At 35.7% G+C, this 20,791-nt stretch overlaps 1 protein-coding gene across 3 annotated transcripts in view; it reads right to left on the bottom strand.

Annotated features, from left to right (window-relative positions):
* XRN1 (5'-3' exoribonuclease 1) overlaps positions 1-20,791 on the bottom strand; it is a 104,223-nt gene that overhangs the window by 39,020 nt on the left and 44,412 nt on the right. For all 3 annotated transcript variants that reach the window (XM_028489069.2, XM_024131807.3, XM_024131809.3), the window contains exons 21-27: positions 20,273-20,435; positions 19,455-19,568; positions 17,243-17,341; positions 14,689-14,804; positions 14,025-14,171; positions 8,396-8,485; positions 7,872-8,007 (exon numbers count right to left, since the gene is read on the bottom strand). In XM_028489069.2, coding sequence (XP_028344870.1) covers positions 7,872-8,007; positions 8,396-8,485; positions 14,025-14,171; positions 14,689-14,804; positions 17,243-17,341; positions 19,455-19,568; positions 20,273-20,435 — 865 coding nt within the window. The remainder of the gene's footprint in view (positions 1-7,871; positions 8,008-8,395; positions 8,486-14,024; positions 14,172-14,688; positions 14,805-17,242; positions 17,342-19,454; positions 19,569-20,272; positions 20,436-20,791) is intronic.

Genomic DNA, 20,791 nt, shown 5'->3' with positions numbered 1-20,791 from the left:
GAATTATAGGGGTCCCAGAAGAAGAAGAGAAAAAGAAAGGGTCTGAGAAAATATTTGAAGAGATTATACTCGAAAACTTCCCTAACGTGGGAAACAGTCACCCAAGTCCAGGAAGCACAGAGTTCCATACAGGATAAACCCTAGGAAAAACACACCAAGACACAACAACACAATAACTGAAATGAAAAATACACTAGAAGGAATCAGTAACAGAGTAACTAAGACAGAAGAACAAATAGGTGAGCTGGAAGACAAAATGGTGGAAATAACTGCCGAGGAGCAGAATAAAGAAAAAAGAATGAAAAGAATTGAAGACAATCTCAGAAGCCTCTGGAACAACACTAAATTCACCAACAATCGAATTATAGGGGTCCCAGAAGAAGAAGAGAAAAAGAAAGGGTCTGAGAAAATATTTGGTTAACATCTGATCTTTCAGCAGAAATGCTACAGGCCAGAAGGGAGTTGCAGGACATATTTAAAGTGATGAAGGAAAAAAACCTACAACCAAGATTACTCTACCCGGCAAGGATCTCATTCAGATTTGATGGAGAAATTAAAACCTTTACAGACAAGCAAAAGCTGAGAGAGTTCAGCACCACCAAACCAGCTTTACAACAAATGCTAAAGGAACTTCTCTAGGCAAGAAACACAAGAGAAGGAAAAGACCTACAAGAACAACCCGAAACAATTCAGTAAATGGTAATAGGACCATACATATCGATAATTACCTTAAATGTAAATGGATTAAATGCCCCAACCAAAAGACACAGACTGGCTGAATATATAAAAAAACAAGACCCATATATATGCTGTCTACAAGAGACCCACTTCAGACCTAGGGACACATACAGACTGAAAGTGAAGGGATGGAAAAAGATATTCCATGCAAATGGAAATCAAAAGACAGTTGGAGTAGCAATACTTGTGTCTGATAAAACAGACTTTAAAATAAAGACTGTTATAAGATATAACGAGGGACACTACATAATGATCAAACGATCAATCCAAGAAGAAGATATAACAATTATAAATGTTTATGGGGCTTCCCTGGTGGCACAGTGGTTAAGAATCCGCCTGCCAATGCAGGGGACACGGGTTTGAGCCCTGGTCTGGGAAGATTCCACATGCTGCGGAGCAACTGAGCCCGTGCGCCAAAAGTACTGAGCCTGCACTCTAGAGCCCATGAGCCACAACTACTGAGCCCGTGTGCCACAACTACTGAGCCTGCAAGCCTAGAGCCCATGCTCCACAGCAAGAGAAGCCACTATAATGAGAAGCCCATGCACCACAACGAAGAGTAGCACTCGCTTGCTGCAACTAGAGTAAGCCCACTAACAGCAATGAAGACCCAACGCAGCCAAAAATAAAATAAAGTAAAAAAAAAAATGTATATGCACCCAACATAGGAGCACCTCAATAAATAAGGCAAATGCTAACAAACACAAAACGAGAAATTGACAGTAACACAATAGTAGGGGACTTTAACACCCCACTTACACCAATGGAAAGATCATCCAAACAGAAAATAAATAAGGAAACACAGCTTTAAATTAACACAATAGACCAGGTAGATTTAATTGATATTTATAGAACATTCCACCCAAAAGTGGGAGAATACACTTTCTTCTCAAGTGCACATGGAACATTCTCCAGGATAGATCACATCTTAGGTCACAAATCAAGCCCCAGAAAATTTAAGAAAATTGAAATTGTATCAAGCATCTTTTCTGACCACAATGTTATGAGACTGGAAATCAATTACAGGAAAAAGAACTGTAAAAAACACAAATACATGGAGGTTAAACAGTGCACTACTAAATAACCAAGAGATCACTGAAGAAATCAAAGAAGAAATAAAAAAAATACATAGAAACAAATGACAATGAAAACACGATGACCCAAAACCTACGGGATGCAGCAAAAGCAGTTCTAAGAGGGAAGTTTATAGCAATTCAATCTCACCTCAAGAAACGAGAAAAATCTCAAATAAACAATCTAACCTCACACTGAAAACAATTACAGAAAGAAGAATTAAAAAAACCCAAAGTCAGCAGAAGGAAAGAAATCATAAAAATCAGAGCAGAAATAAATGAAATAGAAATGAAGAAAACAATAGCAAAGATCAATAAAACTAAAAGTTGGTTTTTTGAGAATATAAACAAAATTGATAAATCCTTAGCCAGACTCATCAGGAAAAAAAGGGAGAGGATACAAATCAGTAAAATTAGAAATGCAAAAGGAGAAATCAAAACTGACACTGCAGAAATACAAAGGATTATAAGAGACTACTACAAACAACTATATGCCAATAAAATGGACAACCACGAAGAAATGGACAAACTCTTGGAAAGGTACAATTTTCCAAGACTAAACCAGGAAGAATTAGAAAATATAAACAGACCAATCACAAGCACTGAAATTGAAACCGTAATTTAAAATCTTCCAACAAACAAAAGTCCAGGACCAGATGGCTTCACAGGCAAATTCCATCAAACATTTAGAGAAGAGCTAACACCGATCCTTCTCAAACTCTTCCCAAAAATTGCAGAGGGAGAAACATTCCCAAATTCATTCTACGAAGCCACCATCACCCTGATATCAATACCAGAAAAAGATATCACAAAAAAAGAAAATTATAGACCAATACACTGATGAACATAGATGCAAAAATCCTGAACAAAATACTAGCAAACAGAATTCAACAACACATTAAAAGGATCATACACCATGGTCAAGTGGGATTTATCCCAGGGATGCAAGGATTCTTCAATATACGCAAATCAGTCAATGTGGTACACCACATTAACAAATTAAGGAATAAAAAACATATGATCATCTCAACAGATGCAGAAAAAGCTTTTGACAAAATTCAACACCCATTTATGATAAAAACTCTCCAGAAAATTGGCATAGAGGGAACCTACGTCAACATAATAAAGGTCATATGTGACACACCCACAGCAAGCATCATGCTCAATACAGATTCAATGCAATCCCTATCAAACTACCAAAGGCATTCTTCACAGACTTAGAACAGAGAATTTTACAATTCGTATGGAAACAAAAGAGACCCCGAATAACCAAAGCAATCTTGAGAAAGAAAAACAGAGTTGGAGGAATCAGGCTCCCTGACCTCAAACTATATACCACAAAGGTACAGTAATCAAGACAATATGGTACTGGTACAAAAACAGAAATATAGAGCAATGGTACAGGATAGAAAGCCCAGAGATAAACCCACGCACATATGGTCACCTACTTTATGACAAAGGAGGCAAAAACATTCAATGGAGAAAAGACAGCCTCTTCAATAAGTGGTGCTGGGAAAACTGCTCAGCTACATGTAAAAGAATGAAATTAGAACACTCCCTAACACCATACACAAAAATAAACTCCAAATGGATTAAAGACCTAAATGTAAGACCAGACACTATAAAACTGTTAGAGGAAAACATAGGAAAAATACTCTTTGATATAAACCACAGCAAGATCTCTTTTGATCCACCTCCTAGAGTAATGGAAATAAAAACAAAAATAAGTAAATGGGACTTAATTAAACTTAAAAGCTTTTGCACAGCAAAGGAAACCATAAACAAGAGAAAAAGACAACCCTCAGAATGGGAGAGAATACTTGCAAATGAAACAACAGACAAAGGATTAATGTCCAAAATATACAAACAGCTCATGGAGCTCAATATCAAAAAAACAACCAATCCAATTAAAAAATGGGCAGAAGACCTACACAGACATTTCACCAAGGAAGACATACAGATGGCCAAGAGCCACATGAAAAGATGCTCAACATCACTAATTATTAGAGAGATGCAAATCAAAACTACAACGAGGTTATCATGTCACACCAGTCAGAATGGCAGTTATCAAAAAATGTAGAAACAATAAATGCTGGAAAGGGTGTGGTGAAAAGGGAACCCTCCTGCACTGTTGGTGGGAATGTACATTGATACAACCACTATGGAGAACTGTATGGATGTTCCTTAAAAAACTAAAAATAGAACTACCATATGACCCAGGAATCCCACTACTGGGCATATACCCTGAGAAAACCATAATTCAAAAAGAGTCGTGTACCACAATGTTCATTACAGCTCTATTTACAACAGCCAGGACATGGAAGCAACCTAAATATCCATTGACAGATGAATGGATAAAGAAGATGTGGCGGGCTTCACTGGTGGCACAGCGGTTAAGAATCCGCCTGCCAATGCAGGGGACACAGGTTCGAGCCCTGGCCCGGGAAGATCTCATGCCGCGGAGCAACTAAGCCTGTGTGCCACAACTACTGAGCCTGTGCCCTAGAGCCCGTGAGCCACAACTACTGAGCCCACGTGCCTAGAGCCCGTGCTCCGCAGCAAGAGGAGCCACGGCACCACAACGCGCACCACAATGAAGAGTAGCCCCTGCTCGCCGCAACTAGAGAAAAGCCTGCGTCCCAACAGAGACCCAATGCAGCCAAAAATAAAATAAATAAATTTAAAAAAACACCACTTTTCACTTTATAAAAGAAAAGAAGATGTGACACATATATACAATGGAATATTACTCAGCCATAAAAAGAAACGAAATTGAGTTATTTGTAGTGAGGTGGATGGACCCAGAGTCTGTCAATAGAGTGAAGTATGTCAGAAAGAGAAAAACAAATACCGTAGGCTAACGCATACATATGGAATCTAGAAAAAAAAATGGTACGGATGAACCTAGTTGCAGGGCAGGAATAAAGATGTAGACATAGAGAATGGACCTGAGGACACAGGGTGGGAGGGGCGAAGCTGGGGTGAAGTGAGAGTAGCATTGACAATATATACACTCCGAATGTAAAATAGTTAGATAGTGGGAAGCAGCTGCATAGCACAGGGAGATCAGCTCCTGCTGATCAGCTCTGCATCCAAATGGGTTCAAATAAAATTTGAGGGCTTAAAGCTATAAACTTTTGTTAAGTGGAAAACTCATTTCAAAAACCATACTGGACAAATAGACTTTACATTACATCAGTGCTTTGTGATGACCTGGAGGGGTGGGATAGGGAGGATGGGAGGGAGGCTCAAGAGGGAGGGGATATGGGGACGTGTGTATGCATATGGCTGATTCACTTTGGTGTACAGCAGAAACTAACATAGTATTGTGAAGTGATTATACTCCAATAAAGATCTATTAAAAAAAATTAACAGGGAAAAATATACTGTGTAAAAAAAAAAAGTGAGAATACTTTATAACCATTGCAATCCATTACTACGATTTACATTAAATATTTTCAAAAAGTGAATTCTTACCTGATAAGAAAAATGGCAGCAGTTTACTTGTAACGATAGTCACCTATTTTTAGACTATTGCTTATGGACATAAGTACAAAAGGGCACAAAACAGCCCTAAGCTACAGAGTCCATGTACTATAGAGTTCTTGTATTTATATACTGTAAAATGCTCCAGCCTTTAAACAGAGTCTATTTTCTTTTATTATAGAGATATTTCATTTCTATCTATCAATAAATATTTACTGAGTTCTATTTATGTGCCATTTATTGATTTAGGTACTGGAGATAGAACAGTGAACTGTTCTTCTATTCTAGTTGAGGGAGACATACAAGAAACAAACTAAGGGAAAAAACATAGCATGTTTGAAGATAAAAAGCATAGAGGAAAATAAAAGCAGAGAAGGGGGATCAGCAGTGTGGGGAGAGACTGAAATTTTAAATAGGGTGAAAAGTGAAGGTCTTACTGACAAGGTGTCTATGTTTCCAGGGCATAGCAGACTAGAAGTACTGATAGAGTACAACTGGTGCCTAACGACAATAGCAAGAAAAAAGAATATGAGAAAAGATTTAAAGTAATTTAAAAAAGCAGACACAAGAACTGTGCCTGGAGGATTGCATATGAAAAAATAACCCATATGTTCTAACACATACCTAGGCATGATTACTATAATTACAGCATTGATTAGAAAATATGGCATTCAAACCTGACTCATTAGGCAAATTAATAGACTAGGGCATTTTCACTACAGGCCCCAACCTACAGCTACTAAAATGAGAAGTTCTGGGGAATGACTACTGAAAGTGTGATCACCTGGGAGCTTGTTAGAAATGCAGAATATCAAGAGCTGCTTATCCTAGAGCTACTGAATCAGAATCTGTATTTTAACAAGATCCCCCAGTGATTCATTTGCAAAGTTCAAGAAGTACTGCTCTGAGGGTGGAATCCAGAATGCCTGTTTTTTAAAAAGCTCCTCCAGTAATTTTGATAATTAGCTGAGTTTGAGAACCACTGTCAATAAGAAAACTAGGGATACCTTTAATGATGACGCTGCATTAAAAAGAAAAGTTTAAATTATATTCAGAATGTTATGTCCATTTTTTTAGTTTTTTCTCCTTCTTTTATTACCCTAATAACAATATAACACTGAAAAGGGAAAAAAAAAAAAGTCACTCATAACTGCTCCTCCTTGACTCATTAACAGGTTTAATAAAAAAGTCTTGGCTTATCTACATGTACATACATTTAAAAAATGTTGTAATCAAAATAATAGACTACAACTTTGTATGTGTATCTTCAGTTAGCAAAGTAAGGGGAGAATGTGTAAAACATTTTAGAAAGCTCTGCATCCAAATGGGTTCAAATAAAATTTGAGGGCTTAAAGCTATAAACTTTTGTTAAGTGGAAAACTCATTTCAAAAACCATACTGGACAAACAGACTTTACATTGAAAGACAATTAAAAAGAAATACAGGCTTTCTATCCTCAGCTGAATATCATTAACCTTTCAAAATATCAAACTCTTGGCTCTGAGCCTTACATTTTTTCTTAAAGAGTCACCTAGTGGTGATTTTCCAGACTGAATTCATAGCTCTTGAGCATGTGATAAGAGAATTCAAATAATAATAGCTAGGCATTATTAGGAGTTTATATGTATTAACTCAGTTAATTCTTTTGAGGACTATATGAGGACTATTTTATTCTTATTTTACCAATCAGGAAATGGAGGCATGGAAAAGTTAACTATCTTGCCTAAGGTTTTAAGTACTGAAAGAGGGATGGGGGAAAATGACGTGAGAGACCAGTTCTTAACTTACTCTGCTATTAGTTCAAACAAGAGAGCACTGTGTTAGGAAAGCAACATCATTTTAATAAAAAGGCAAATATGTGAAAAATAAAATTGTAAGTTAAAAAAAGGAATAAAATTAACCCATTTTCTATTGCATCAAGACAGGGAATCAAAACAGATAAAAGTTAAGCCTACACAGGTCACTGCTTTTTAAAATCAAGACATAAAAAAAGGATAGTTTAAGTGGGATTTCAAAAATACTTAGTAACTGAAAGAGTTTATCAGTGGGAAATAAAAGTGAAATAAATATATTTTTTAAGTTCTATAAAAAGATGAACTGTATCTTTTAAAGAACTTAGAATAGGAAAGAACAGGGAATTAACCTTATTTCTCAATCACAAACTTTCTATTGACTAGACTCACAAAATATTAATTCTTAAAATTAGAAACACTACAAGGACATAAAATTTAAATGCTATGGCTTTAGGGACTTCCCTGGTGTTCCAGTGGTTAAGACTCCACGCTCCCAATGCAAGGGGCATGGGTTCGATCCCTGGTCGGGGAACTAAGATCCCACATGCCACAGGGTGTGGCCAAAAGAAAAAAGATGTGCATTTATATTTATTTAGACAAACTTAACGGACACTGGAAAAGGCTGGAATATTTTTTTAAATTACAGAATATTTTGACATAATTTAGAATCACTGAGTATATGTTTTATTTGATTGAAATACAAATAAATTATTTGTAAGATAACATATAGTTCATTTAACTTCAAATCTCATCTATAATCTTCGTTATTGAAAATTAGTACCTTGCACTTTTCAACTTCTTCTTCAATTTTCTCAACAATAGCTGCATCCAGAATTTGTAAATCACAAGAAGAACGAGACAAAGTACTGACAGGATGTCCCTTTAGCCAAGTAATAATTTCTTGAACTTTCTCAGCACTATATTAAAAACAATAATTTTTTCACATTAATTGAAACTTTCTAAGGGTTTATATAAAAGGCCTGATATGAACTTTCTGAGGGCTGTGAAGTATAAAAGATATCAAATATATAATTAATCACACCACTTAATTGGGGCTAATTATGAATCCAATATAAACATGGACATGTTATTTCTCAGTAATTAAAAAAAACACAAAAATTCGTTTAAAAGTACTTTACTGATATAAATGAAATAAAAAATCATATTAAGATCTTAAAGCAAGAACAAAACAATACAAAACCCTCCCCCCAAGAGTAAAATAAATTCTTGATAAACTAACTACTACCCTTCAGTAGAACCACTAAGGTGAACTATGCAGCAATAAATCTCAAAAATTTTGCTTACCCATTCTCATTTTCTCCAGGCCAAATGTCGTCTTCATAGAAGACATCCTCTTGGCTATTTTTGGCTATATAACTAAACAGTTCTGGAGCTCTAGCCGAACAAACAAACAAACAAACAAAAATACTGCTTTAAAAAATATGGCTAATTTCATATAAACTTCCTATCAAATTTCTGGATCCTAAGGGGATATATTAAATATACTGAGGACCAATTAAGTATACATATAAGGGATAGAGACCAAAAGATTGAAAGTATTCATAGGCCCTCAAAAAAAGATGAGAGAGAAATGATTCAATTCTTAAGTATAATTAAACTATGATTACTTATAAACTTCAATCACTGACTCTATCCCTCTTAGACTACAATGACAGGTGATAAATGGACAAAAATAATGTACACAGGTTCATTTTCTAGTTTTCACAATGAAGCTAGAGCACTCCACAAAAGGGCAAATGAAAATCCATTAAAAGTTTATTCTGATATTCCTCAAAATTCCATTGTTCTCTAACTGTACTTTCAAATACACGTAGCAGACTGAACACATGTGCTTATTTCTGCTCCCTTCCCACCCTGCTAAAAGAATAGTAAAGTAGAAAAAAGGGCATGGACCTGTAAAGACAGATGAAGAGAGTAGCAGAGAATCTGATAGTACATGTTGAGTTAACAAAATTTTAGAAACTGAAAACTGCATAGATAAGTATGAACTGACTTGACAGATAGGAATAAGCTGTACCCTAAGTCACCAGAGTGGGAAGTCAACAAGAAGCAAGCTGATGTGAACTGTGGAAGTCTGCAAAAGCTCAGGAGTAATGGGCTTCACACATTTTGATGCTGCAGTATGGGGTGGGTTTAACAGGCTTTTAGTTGAAAATTTTGTATAATAAGCAGTTAGGCAGTCACCTCCACCTCAGCGTAAATCCTGTAGTTTACTTTCAGAGAGGCTAAATAGGGGCTGCTTGAGCCTTGGGTACTCCAGGCACAGGAAACTGGATGGGTGGGGCATGAGGAAGAGAGGATAGGTGCCCTACTGAAAACAGGGGATCAGTGAAAATATAACTACTATACAACATGCCACTAGGAAGCAGGCTAGGAAGTATAACATCTTTAAGAAGCAGACTGAGATGGAGATAAACATGGAAGAAGTTTATTAGTGTGTTCTGTCAAAACAACACCTGTGGAAGGGAAGGAAGGAAGGGGAATTGGGTACAGGGAGAAGTTGGGCTGTGGTTCAATCTTAATGAACTCCTTGGCCAGTAGCATAGAGATCTCAAAGTAGGATGGCTCCTCAGACTTATCCTGAACTGGGGCAATCAGGATGGCTGAGCCTTTACATCTTCTTGTTGATGAGGTATTGGATGTGTGGCTGTTGTGGGAAAGGGACATAACTTTAGGTGAGGCAGTTCTCTTCTGTCAGGCAATTCCTGAAGAGGGCTCACTGCTGAGGGCTGTGAGACAGCAGCATTCCTGCTGCCCAGGGAATAGGTCCTGAGTCGTGAAGAGACATCTGGGTGTGTACCACAGTATCCACTATGTAATGAGACCCCCTTTCTCTGGTTAATTTCCAGAACACTGGAAGTCAGTTTTGTTCTCCATATCTGTCCTCCAAGAAAAAGGCTGCAGAATACCTTTCTGGGAAAACTACCCAGCTCAAGAGAAAAGATATACATATAGGTAGTGATATTTGGAGATGCTCTGCTGAAACAGCCAAGTCCCACCAGAGAAGCCTCACTGAAGCACATTAAATTTCCAGTCAGCTTTTTAATCACTGAATAGTAAATATGGCAAGACACTAAAGAACCACAAGACCAAAAAAAAAAAAATCTTTAACATGAAAGGAGAGATCAAATCAAACAGAAAAGGAAAACAAAAAGCAATTTGTAGTAAACAGAAAATATTAAGAATAGAAGAAAATCTAGATTACTATCTTCAGAGAAATAAAAGAAGATATTTCACTCATTATAAGAACAAGATGCTACAAAAAAGGAATGCCAGAGAATAAGGAAACACTTCTAGAAATTAAAAATGATTAAATAAAAATAAAAAATAAGTTAAAGCTGAAGAAATCTCCCACAGAGTAGGAGTATAACAATACAGAAAATGGATGAAAAGAGATAAGAAAATTAGGAGAATTAATCCAGAAGGTCTAACATCTATCAAAAGGAGTCCTAGAAAGAGAGAATGACAACAACAACAAAATGGTGAGGAGGAAATTATCAAAGAAATAATACAAGGAAGTTTCTCAGAATGGAAGGGCATCAGTTTCAAGTCTGAAAGGGCTGAACGGCAAAATGAAAGAAAAAAGACCCATTCCAAGGCACACATCTTCACATTATTAAATAGTATTGGTAAAGGGAAGAGTCTAAAAAGATTTCAGAAAATGAAAAATAGATCATGCACAAAGATTAAGAATCAGAATAACACAAGACTTCTTGACAGCAAAGGAAACACGAGAATGGAGCAGCGCTTTTCAAATTCTGAAGGAAAATAATCTCCAATCTAGGATTCTAGACCCAGGCGAGTTATCAACCAAGTATCAGGGAGGTTTAAAGAAATTTCCAGACATGTAAGCTTTCTCAGGAAGCCACTGGCATAAGTGCTCCATCAAAATGGAGACATAAATCAGAAGGAATAAAGCATGAAAGCCAGGAAATAAAGGAATCCTATGCAGAAGAATGGTGAAGGGAATTCCTAGGATGACAGTAAAGAGAAACTTGAATGAAAGCTGTACAACAGCCCAGGAGAGCAATTAGTTCACACTGAAGCAGGAAGAAAGTTTTTTTTTTTTTTTTGTGATACGCAGGCCTCTGTTGTGGCCTCTCCCGTTGCGGAGCACAGGTTCCGGACGTGCAGGCTCAGCGGCCATGGCTCACGGGCCCAGCCACTCCGCGGCATGTGGGATCTTCCCGGACCGGGGCACGAACCCGTGTCCCCTGCATTGGCAGGCAGACTCTCAACCACTGCGCCACCAGGGAAGCCCAGAAAGACAGTTTTCAGAGGAAGTATACAAGAAGAAAATGGAACTGAGAGGTCACATGATCTGTTTGACTGTATTAAATTTTCCAGCTATGGCACAGAGTTTGGGGCCGCATTGGTTACGTGAACATAGATAAGAAACAAATGAATAAACAACACAGAAAAAACAAAAATGTGTACAAGAAAGGAAATGCAATACTCTACAAGATCCAGAGGTGACCATTTACATTATCTTAATCGACTAAACCTTAAAAACAGATTTAATTTAAAAAATTGTGATGAAACTATAATGAGAGGGGAAATGTGTTCATGTGTGTAGGGAGGTAAGGGAATGGGGAGTGGGGCTGGTAAAAGAAAGCTAAAGCTTCATCATTCATGGTACGAAATCAATGCATATGTCAACTTGAAAAATCAAGAAAAAGCAGTCTAAATATGACATTTTTAAGGAAACATGGAGGTAAATAGAAGAAATTATCTGAATTTTTAGATGGTAATATGCAGTTGAAATGTCTCCCCCACCCCCACCCCAACATAAGACATAGTGAAGTTCCAACTCCTAGTACCTCAGAATCTGACTTTATTTTGAAATAGGATTTTAAAAGAAGTAATCAAACTAAAATGTCATTAGGATAGGCCCTAATCCAATATGACCAGTGTCCTTATAAAAAGGGGAAATTTGGACACAGAGACAGAAACAAAGGAAAGATGACATGCAGCAAAGGAAACCATAAACAAAACGAAAAGACAACCCTTAGAAGGGGATAAAATATTTGCAAATGAAGCGACTGACAAGGGATTAATCTCCAAAATACACAAACAGTTCATGCAGCTCTATGTGAAAAAAATAAGCAACCCAATCAAAAAATGGGCAGAAGATCTAAATAGACATTTTTCCAAAGAAGACATAAAGATGGCCAAAAAGCACATGAAAAGATGCTCAAATCGCTAATTATCAGAGAAATGTAAATCAAAACTAGAATGAGGTATTACCTCACACAGGTCAGAATGGCCATCAACAAAAATTCCACAAACAGTAAACGCTGGACAGGGTGTGGAGAAAAGGGAACCCTCTTACCCTGTTGGTAGGAATGTAAATTGGAACAACAACTATGGAGAAGAGTATAGAGGTTCCTTAAAAAACTAAAAACAGAACTACCATATGATCCAGCAATCCCACTCCTGGGCATATATCTGGAGAAAACCATAATCCGAAAAGACACATACACCCCAATGTTCATTGCAGTACTATTATTTACAATAGCCAAGACATGGAAGCAACCTAAATGTCCATCAACAGAGAAATGGATAAAGAAGATGTGGTATGTATATACAATGGAATATTACTCAGCTATAAAAAAGAATGAAATAATGCCATTTGCAGCAACATGGATGGACCTAGAGATTATCATACTAAGTGAAGCAAGTCAGACAAAGACATGATATCACTCATATGTGGAATCTAATTTTTAAAAAAATGATACAAATGAACTTATTTACAAAACAGAAACAGACTTACAGGTATCCAAAACAAACTTGTGGTTACCAAAGGGGGAAATGTGGCGGGGAGGGATAAATCAGGAGCTTGGGATGAACATACACACACTACTTATATAAGATAGATAACCAACAAGGACATACTGTATAGCACAGGGAACTCTATTCAATATTCTGTGATAACCTATAAGAGAAAATAATCTAAAAAAGAATGAATATATGTATATGTATAACTGAATAACTTTGCTGTACACCTGAAACTAACACAACATTGTAAATCAACTATACTCCAATAAAATTAAAATTAAAAAAATAGATGATATGAAGACACAAAAGGAGAAAACCATGTGAAGATGGAAGACTGGGGTGATGCATCTATAGGCTAAGGAACAAAACTCGTGAGGCTACAGGAAGCTAGGAGACAGGTATGGAACAGGTCCTTCCCCAGCACTTTCAGGGGAGGCGTGGCCCTATCAACATCTTGATTTTGGACTCTGGTGTTCAGAACTGTGAGACAATAATTTCTGTCATTTTAAGCCACCCAGTTTGTGGTATTTTGTTAAGGCAGCTCTAGGAAACTAAAACAGGGATCCTCAAATATGAGAAGGTTAGAAACCAGTGGAACAATGGACAGAACATTCAATTGTTAATCAGAAGTAGAGAATTTCCTATGAATCGTTGACACTAACTCAGTAAATCTTGCTACTTAGATTTCTCATTTTTATAACGAGGAGCTGAGACTTGTTGATTTCTTAGACTATTTCAGCAATAAAATTCAGTAATTCTAGGATAGTCATCTATTGTCCAGCTGGAGTTTTGAGAAAATTCACTATGCCAAGAGTTGTTTTGTTTATCCATACCAATCCTCTTACTACTGACACAGACATGCAGAGTAGTGAATAATTTACGATAGTAAGTTAAGGAAATTTTTAATTAAAAGGAGGCCAATTCTCATCACCCTTTTTAATTTTGAATAATATAAGTACAGTATTTTTCTACTCTATTGTAACTAGTGGCTATGATGCTTCATGACACTAAGGTGAAGTTTATATTCACATATGTCACATTTTACTAAAGGAAACATTTTTCTTATCACCAAGGCAAAATAGTTATCACATTCCTACATTTTTGGATGCCTAGCAAGATCTTGCTAGGCACTTACCTCTCCAAGTACTCTGCAAGAAGTTGTTCTGCTGCAGATGAATACATCCATTCACTTCCAACTTTCTTAGTATATCCAGGTACCTCCTCATTTTTTTTGTTGAATTTGAGATTCAAACCCACATTTGCTTTATGGTCTCCATGAGGGCTGAATTTAAACCACACACACACATACACACAAAAGTTTTAAAATTTTGTTCAAAGAATAAAAAGCTTTGCTTTCAATTTTTAGAAAAGTTTAGTCTTGATTGGTTTTCTACGTTTTAGTTATTTATCATGGTTATTTCCAAAGTAGCAGTAGTGGAAAAACTAGAGGAAAGGCTTCAAAACCCAAGCTAACAAAGCATACAAATAGATTATGTAATTGAGAGGAGAATGAAATAAGGAAATGCAGGGAAATATATAATTGAGATTCACACACACCTTCTGATACCTTTTTTCAAGGTTCAATTTGTTAACTGCTAAAAATAAGAACTGTCTTTCCAACCACCTAAAGCATGTGCCATTTAGATAAAAGATCACCATCAGAGGAATCTATGCATAATTTTTAAAGAAAATTCAGAGCAATTAATAAGAGAAAATAAATACTGAAATATTAACCATTTTATCTTTATTATTTAATTTTTTTCTGCCACTTTAAGTAAATTTCTCTAACATAAACTTACTTTCTCCTAGATCCTCTTCCAATAAAAATACTTCCTGTAAACCTTGAAACAAGGTATCCACTCACTCCAAGGCGACTGGCCAACACATATCCTGGGTTGTACTTTATAGAATATTTCTTTAAATATAAAAACAAAAAGGTCAATTATGGAAACACAAAGCATTAAAGCAGCATTTCTTTACCTTTAAAATCTGGAGATAAGACATCACTAACATTTTGGATTGTGGCAAGGTAAGGATTCTCAAAAGTAAGTGACCTGTTACCCCCACACCCTGCTTTTTGTTAAAGGATTTATAGGCAGAGTATTTCTGCTCCTCTCTCTCCTTAAAGAACAGAATTCCCAAGGATGAATGAAAGGGGGAGGAAACATACAGTTTGTGAAACTGCCTCAAGAAATAAACTCTACAGTAAGTACTAAACGGCAAACTCTGTAGGCAAGAACTATTTTTTAAAAATTAATTTTCATGTTCTAAGAAGGACCTGGTGAAGGACCTGGTAAAATACCTGGGAAAAATTGAGGTCTTGATAATTATTACATTGAATTAAAACATGAGTATGTCATCAAAATAGTTGCTACTGAGCAAAACTGAGTGTCCATATATAGATATAAGTAATATTTGTTTCCCCTAATCATTTATTATCATATGAAAATAAGTATGAATAGGCTCATAATTAATACATTGTTAATATAATCCAGTCAATGAAATGTAACCTTTATTTGTGTACTTACGGGAAGAAACTATGAAGATAGTCAAATTCAAAAAAAAATGATCAGATCATACAACTTTTAACCAGGAAGTAAATTACTCACAAATCCAGTACCAACTACGGTAAGCTACCATATACTCCTAACATTATGTATGTAATAATAATAGGACATACTTATTTTATATGGATTTCATATACTATGTTCATGTAAATGAATATACAAATCTAATAAATATACTATATTTAATAAATTATACAAATAATTTATATTCTTATTTCATGGGAATGTAAGGATATTTTATCATCAACAAAGCAAAATTTACAGAGAATGGTAAGGAATTATTTTCCACCATTATTTTTTTAATGGTCATGTCTACAATGACCCCTAAATGGATAAATTTTTTTAGTGGCCTGGAACATAAAGTCACTATTAAAATACATTAATATGCTAGTAAAGAATGCAACACAATCAAAAATATTATCAGATATAGAAATAATTTCAGAATATAAAGGAAGAATTAAGGCAATAGTTCTCTATCACAGGTAGCACCACTTTTCTAATAAATATCTGAAAATGTGCTGAGGCACATTCAGTTACAATAACTGACACAGGTTAAGAACACTTAGTGTCCAGGCACCAAGATGCCAATTGTCTTGCCATATAGAGGGCAGTCCTATTTAATACACAGTAGTCCTGCTCAAAATACAATTAGTACTCCTTTTGAAAAATACTGGATTACGGTATAGTTAAAGTTAATTAAATCACCACAAATATCCTAGAAATTATAAAATAAAAAGTAGAGAAAGAAGGCTTGAGTAAAAGATAAAGAAGATATGTAAAGAGAAAGAAAGTATACTGGAGAAGGCATGCCTAGCCACCCTGTACCCTTAGAATTGGGTAGGCTCTGTCAGATCTAAAAAAAAGCCAGGGATGAAGTAACAAGTTCTTCTGCCTCCACTGACTCCCAAACAGAGTTCCAGCTTCTTCATCTAAAGGGCCACTCTCCTGATTTCCTGACTATGCCTTCTGAATTATTTCTCCAAAAGAGACCTGATGGCAAGATTTTAGGGACTTCTCTGCCTTCCATAAAGGTTCCTCATGGGTATGCTGATGCCTAATGCCTTAAACTCATTTCACAGGAAATAAAGTTTTAGATTTTTACTACTAGCAAAAATAAAATATAAGTAGCAACGGCTGGCTGAATGTGAATTAATTTCAGTCAAGCTAATTATCTAATCTATCAATAAAAACAAATGATAGATATCAGGATCATCCCCTTATTTTAACCGAGAAAAATAAAAGGGTGCCATGAACTTAAGTGCAGTTTCCCAATTTTCTCTAGGGACTGTTCATCTTTAGCTGAATAGAGACATATAACCTTCGCAAGAAGGTCATTTGTTACTTGTAACTACAAATGCAGACCTTGATTAATTATGAAAGGTTTAAAAAAACCCAAGTCTGTTCCCAGAGGATATGCTAATCAATGTGCCACTGGGAATTCCCTGGCGGTCCAGTGGTTAGGACTCCGGGCTCTCACTCCCGAGGGCCTGGGTTCAATCCTTGGTCAGGGAACTAAGATCCCACAAGCCACACTACCAACAACCATTAACAACAACCATTATAGATTAATAGTGGGATTTCAGCAGTTTTTTCCCCCAAAGACTTGCATGAAGTTTTGAGCACAGATTCTACTTATTTTTAATTAATACTAGATGTAACTGTGAGAGAATTTAATCAGTGTTAAATAAAATATTTGCAATAATTCAAAGGAGGTACCAAAAATATCCTTCTAACATTTTTAAAGGTAATCAATTCTAAATTAAATAATACGGACTATAGTACTCACATGCTGGTTTTGTATTAAAGCATCAAGATTGGGTTCACATGGAATACTGAAAACCACACGAATCCTGCCTTCTGTAATCACATCCCCTGAATCCTGAACCTTGGAGGGGAAAAAAAAAAAAAATCACAGTATGTTTTAGTCTCTTTCACTACATTTTACTTACTTGTTTTTCTACTTATGTGAGTAGTGTTTATTATTTCTGAAATACAGTAAGACAATAAAAGTAGATAGTGGAAATTTTCTTCGAATTCGTAAGTGGATGTGCTTATATTATAAATTTGAGTCATTGTACCTTGCTTTAACCAGTTGTTAACCAGCCTTTTTAAAAAAAATTAACTTTAATTTGAAAGTAATTTCAAACTACCAAGAAGTTGCAAAAATAAAACAAGTCAAAGAACATTTACCCAGATTCACCTATTATCGACATTTAACTCCATTTAACATTTGTGCTCTATGTGTGTATTTACATACACATAATTATTTTTTGAAACTTTCTGAGGGTATATTATATATATCATGTCCATTATCCCTAAATATTTTGGTGCATATTTTCTAAGAAGGATATTTTATTATATTACCACAGTACGGTTATTAAATACATAAATTTATGACATAATACTTTTATCTAATCCACTGTCCATACACCAGTTTTGTCAGTTGACCTAAAAGTGACCTATATTTATAGAAAACTCTTTACTCCCTCTACTACAGGATCAGGCTAGGATCAGATATTGCATTTAGTTGTCATATCTCTTTAGCCTCTTTTAATCTAGAATATATCCAGAGCCTTTGTCTTTCACACACTGACATTTTGAAGAATAGAGTTCATTCCTCCCTCTCTACCCTGACTTTTTAAAAACATTTCTACATTTGGGATTTGTCTAGTGCTTTCTCGTGATTAGGTTAATGTTATATATTCTCAGCCAGAATAGTGCACAGAGGATGTGTCCTTTGTAGGGTATCCCATCTGGAGGTACATGATGTTCATCTGTTCCTCACTGTTATATTAATTTTGATCATACAATCAAGATTTTGCTCAATTTCTTTACTGTACAATTAGTTTTTTGTTTTCCTTGCAACTAAATAAACAATCTGTGGGGAGACACTTTCTAAGAGCATGAAAATATCTTGCTCCTGATAAAAAATTCCCCTTAGATTTAGCTTCCAATGATGATTGTTGCCTGATTCAATCTGAATCATAAGGCTTGTTAAATGATGGTTTTCCAACTCCCTCATTCCCTCCACAATTATCCCTGACATGAGAATATAAGCAAAAGTCTTTCCTTTCTCCATTTATTTACCTATTTATTATCACTATGGAATCATGCATTCCTATTCCCCGCCCCTGATGGTTTATAATTCAATATGTACTTGATTATTTTGGTACTTAAACAGTCCCAGATTTGGCCGGTAGGAGCCTCTTCAACCTGGTTCCTGTGTTTGTGATATGCTCACATCATTCTTGTGAGTACCTCCTTGCTTTCCCACATAACTAGTAGTTCTAGGCTCATCTTGTACTTATTCTGCCTCAGCCCTGTAATCAGCCACTTCTCTGAGAAGGCCAGTTCCTTTTAGTGGGATATGGTGTTAGAGATCAAGACCGGAGTGTTACATGCTACCAGGGTATCTTTGCTTCCAATCCTTATGAGCAAATAGGGCTAGAAAATATATGTATGTATAGGCACATATGCATTCATATATCTACAAACATACATAAATATACCCATATACATGTGCCTATATACATACACATACACACGTATAAAGTATTTTAGCAATCATGAGTTCACATTAATACCTCCAATTCTAATCTGTCCCCACAGGTTCTTTCTTGCATTCTCCTGTTCTATACTTACGAGTACCTTTTCCCATGTGAGAGCTGGAGTTCCCCAAAACATCAACACATTTATAAATTCATCAACCTAATAATACACTGAAAATAATTTCAGAATTGCTTCATCCATACTACAATAAACAAACCTGTGAAAAAAGAGATTAGAATCTGAATTCTTCTTCCACCACCTCCTGATCTCAGTGTGCTCAACACTAAAGATTATAGCCAAATATTGTGTTTATAAATTAGATGAATGAACTCTTTCTTTTTTCCCCTTCAGTATTACGTTGTATTTTATGCCTAAATGAAGAGAAGTTAAATAACCGTATTAACTTGAAACCATAAAGAAATTTAATTAGTATAATAACAGGTACTAACTTCTCCAATGCATCCATAATAGGGTGTTCCCAGCATAAAGACCATACTTCTAGGAGGAAACAAGTCATCCAATGTTTTAATATTGGAGAAACGGGAGTCAAAAGCTCGGATGTCCTATGTAGAATGAAATATAAAAGTGAATCATTACAGTCAAAATTTCTATAGACTGCATATCAAGATTTTTTCCTATGGGATTATGCCTATGCTGTCTACAAATGTCAAATGTAAAGATTTTCTATATAACGATACCATAATCTAAAATTTATTATCTCCTTATATGCCAGACACTCTTCTAGGTACTTTACACATTTATTAGTTCACTTCATCCTGAAGACAACCCTCTGTGGCAGAGACCATTACTAGCCCCACTTTATAGATGAGGAAACTAAAAGCACAGAAAGAAGGTGATCTTGCCCAAGGTCATATGGCTAAGAAGTCAATTCAGTCAGTACTCTTAATCACTATGCTATACTGTTTCCCCAAAATTACATGATCACTACATGCATTTAAAAAAATTTGCCCCCTTACAACATCTAAGATCACAAACACAAAAGCAAATGCTTTTTGTATTTACTAATTTATTTAAAGCAAACTTTTTGTGAGAATAATAAATAAATACAAAAGAAAAGTTTCCTAACCATACACAGAATGAGTGTCTGAGCATGTTATACTCCTTTTAAACACTACAGTATTTTGCAAATTACATTAAATAATAATATCTATTATATACTGCTGCATATTAATATGATAGCGTGTTTTCTTTATACAGTGTGCAACAGTGTACATTAAGATAGAATTGAGACCTGATGGAGACTTACTTGGACAATAGTTTGATAAACAAATGGAAGAACTTGTTTTGACCACTGTTTCTCTAGACGGACTTCACCATTTTGATTTACTTGATATTTACGACCTGTGAGTAACTGACCATATACAACTGCAGATGTTTCATTTATTATTATTCCTTTTCTTCTCAGGTAGCTCGAAGAAAAAATTAAAAAGAAATATAGATGTGTATGAGTGTGCATATATTCTAAGATGATAATCATCATTCAAACTACCAACTCATAATCAAATACTTAAATAAACTTTAAATAAATATGCTAGCAGTTCTGAGTACCTAACTTAAGACTTTTTGCATTATCCTGTGGCTACTTTTTCCAAAGTCTGTAAGATTAAATGAGAACTCAGAGTTGTAAGAAACTCCTGTGTTTCATACCCACCAGGCTGGCTATAACAAAAAACTGAAAACAAGAAGTGCTGGGGGACTTCCCTGGTGGCACAGTGGTTAAGAATCCGCCTGCCAGTGCTGGGGACACGGGTTCAAGCCCTGGTCT

The sequence above is a fragment of the Physeter macrocephalus genome, chromosome 1, assembly GCF_002837175.3.
Source record: "Physeter macrocephalus isolate SW-GA chromosome 1, ASM283717v5, whole genome shotgun sequence".
Lineage (NCBI taxonomy): Eukaryota > Metazoa > Chordata > Mammalia > Artiodactyla > Physeteridae > Physeter > Physeter macrocephalus.
The sequence above is the reverse complement of the archived record's forward strand: the minus strand, read 5'-3'. Positions and strand labels throughout refer to the sequence as shown.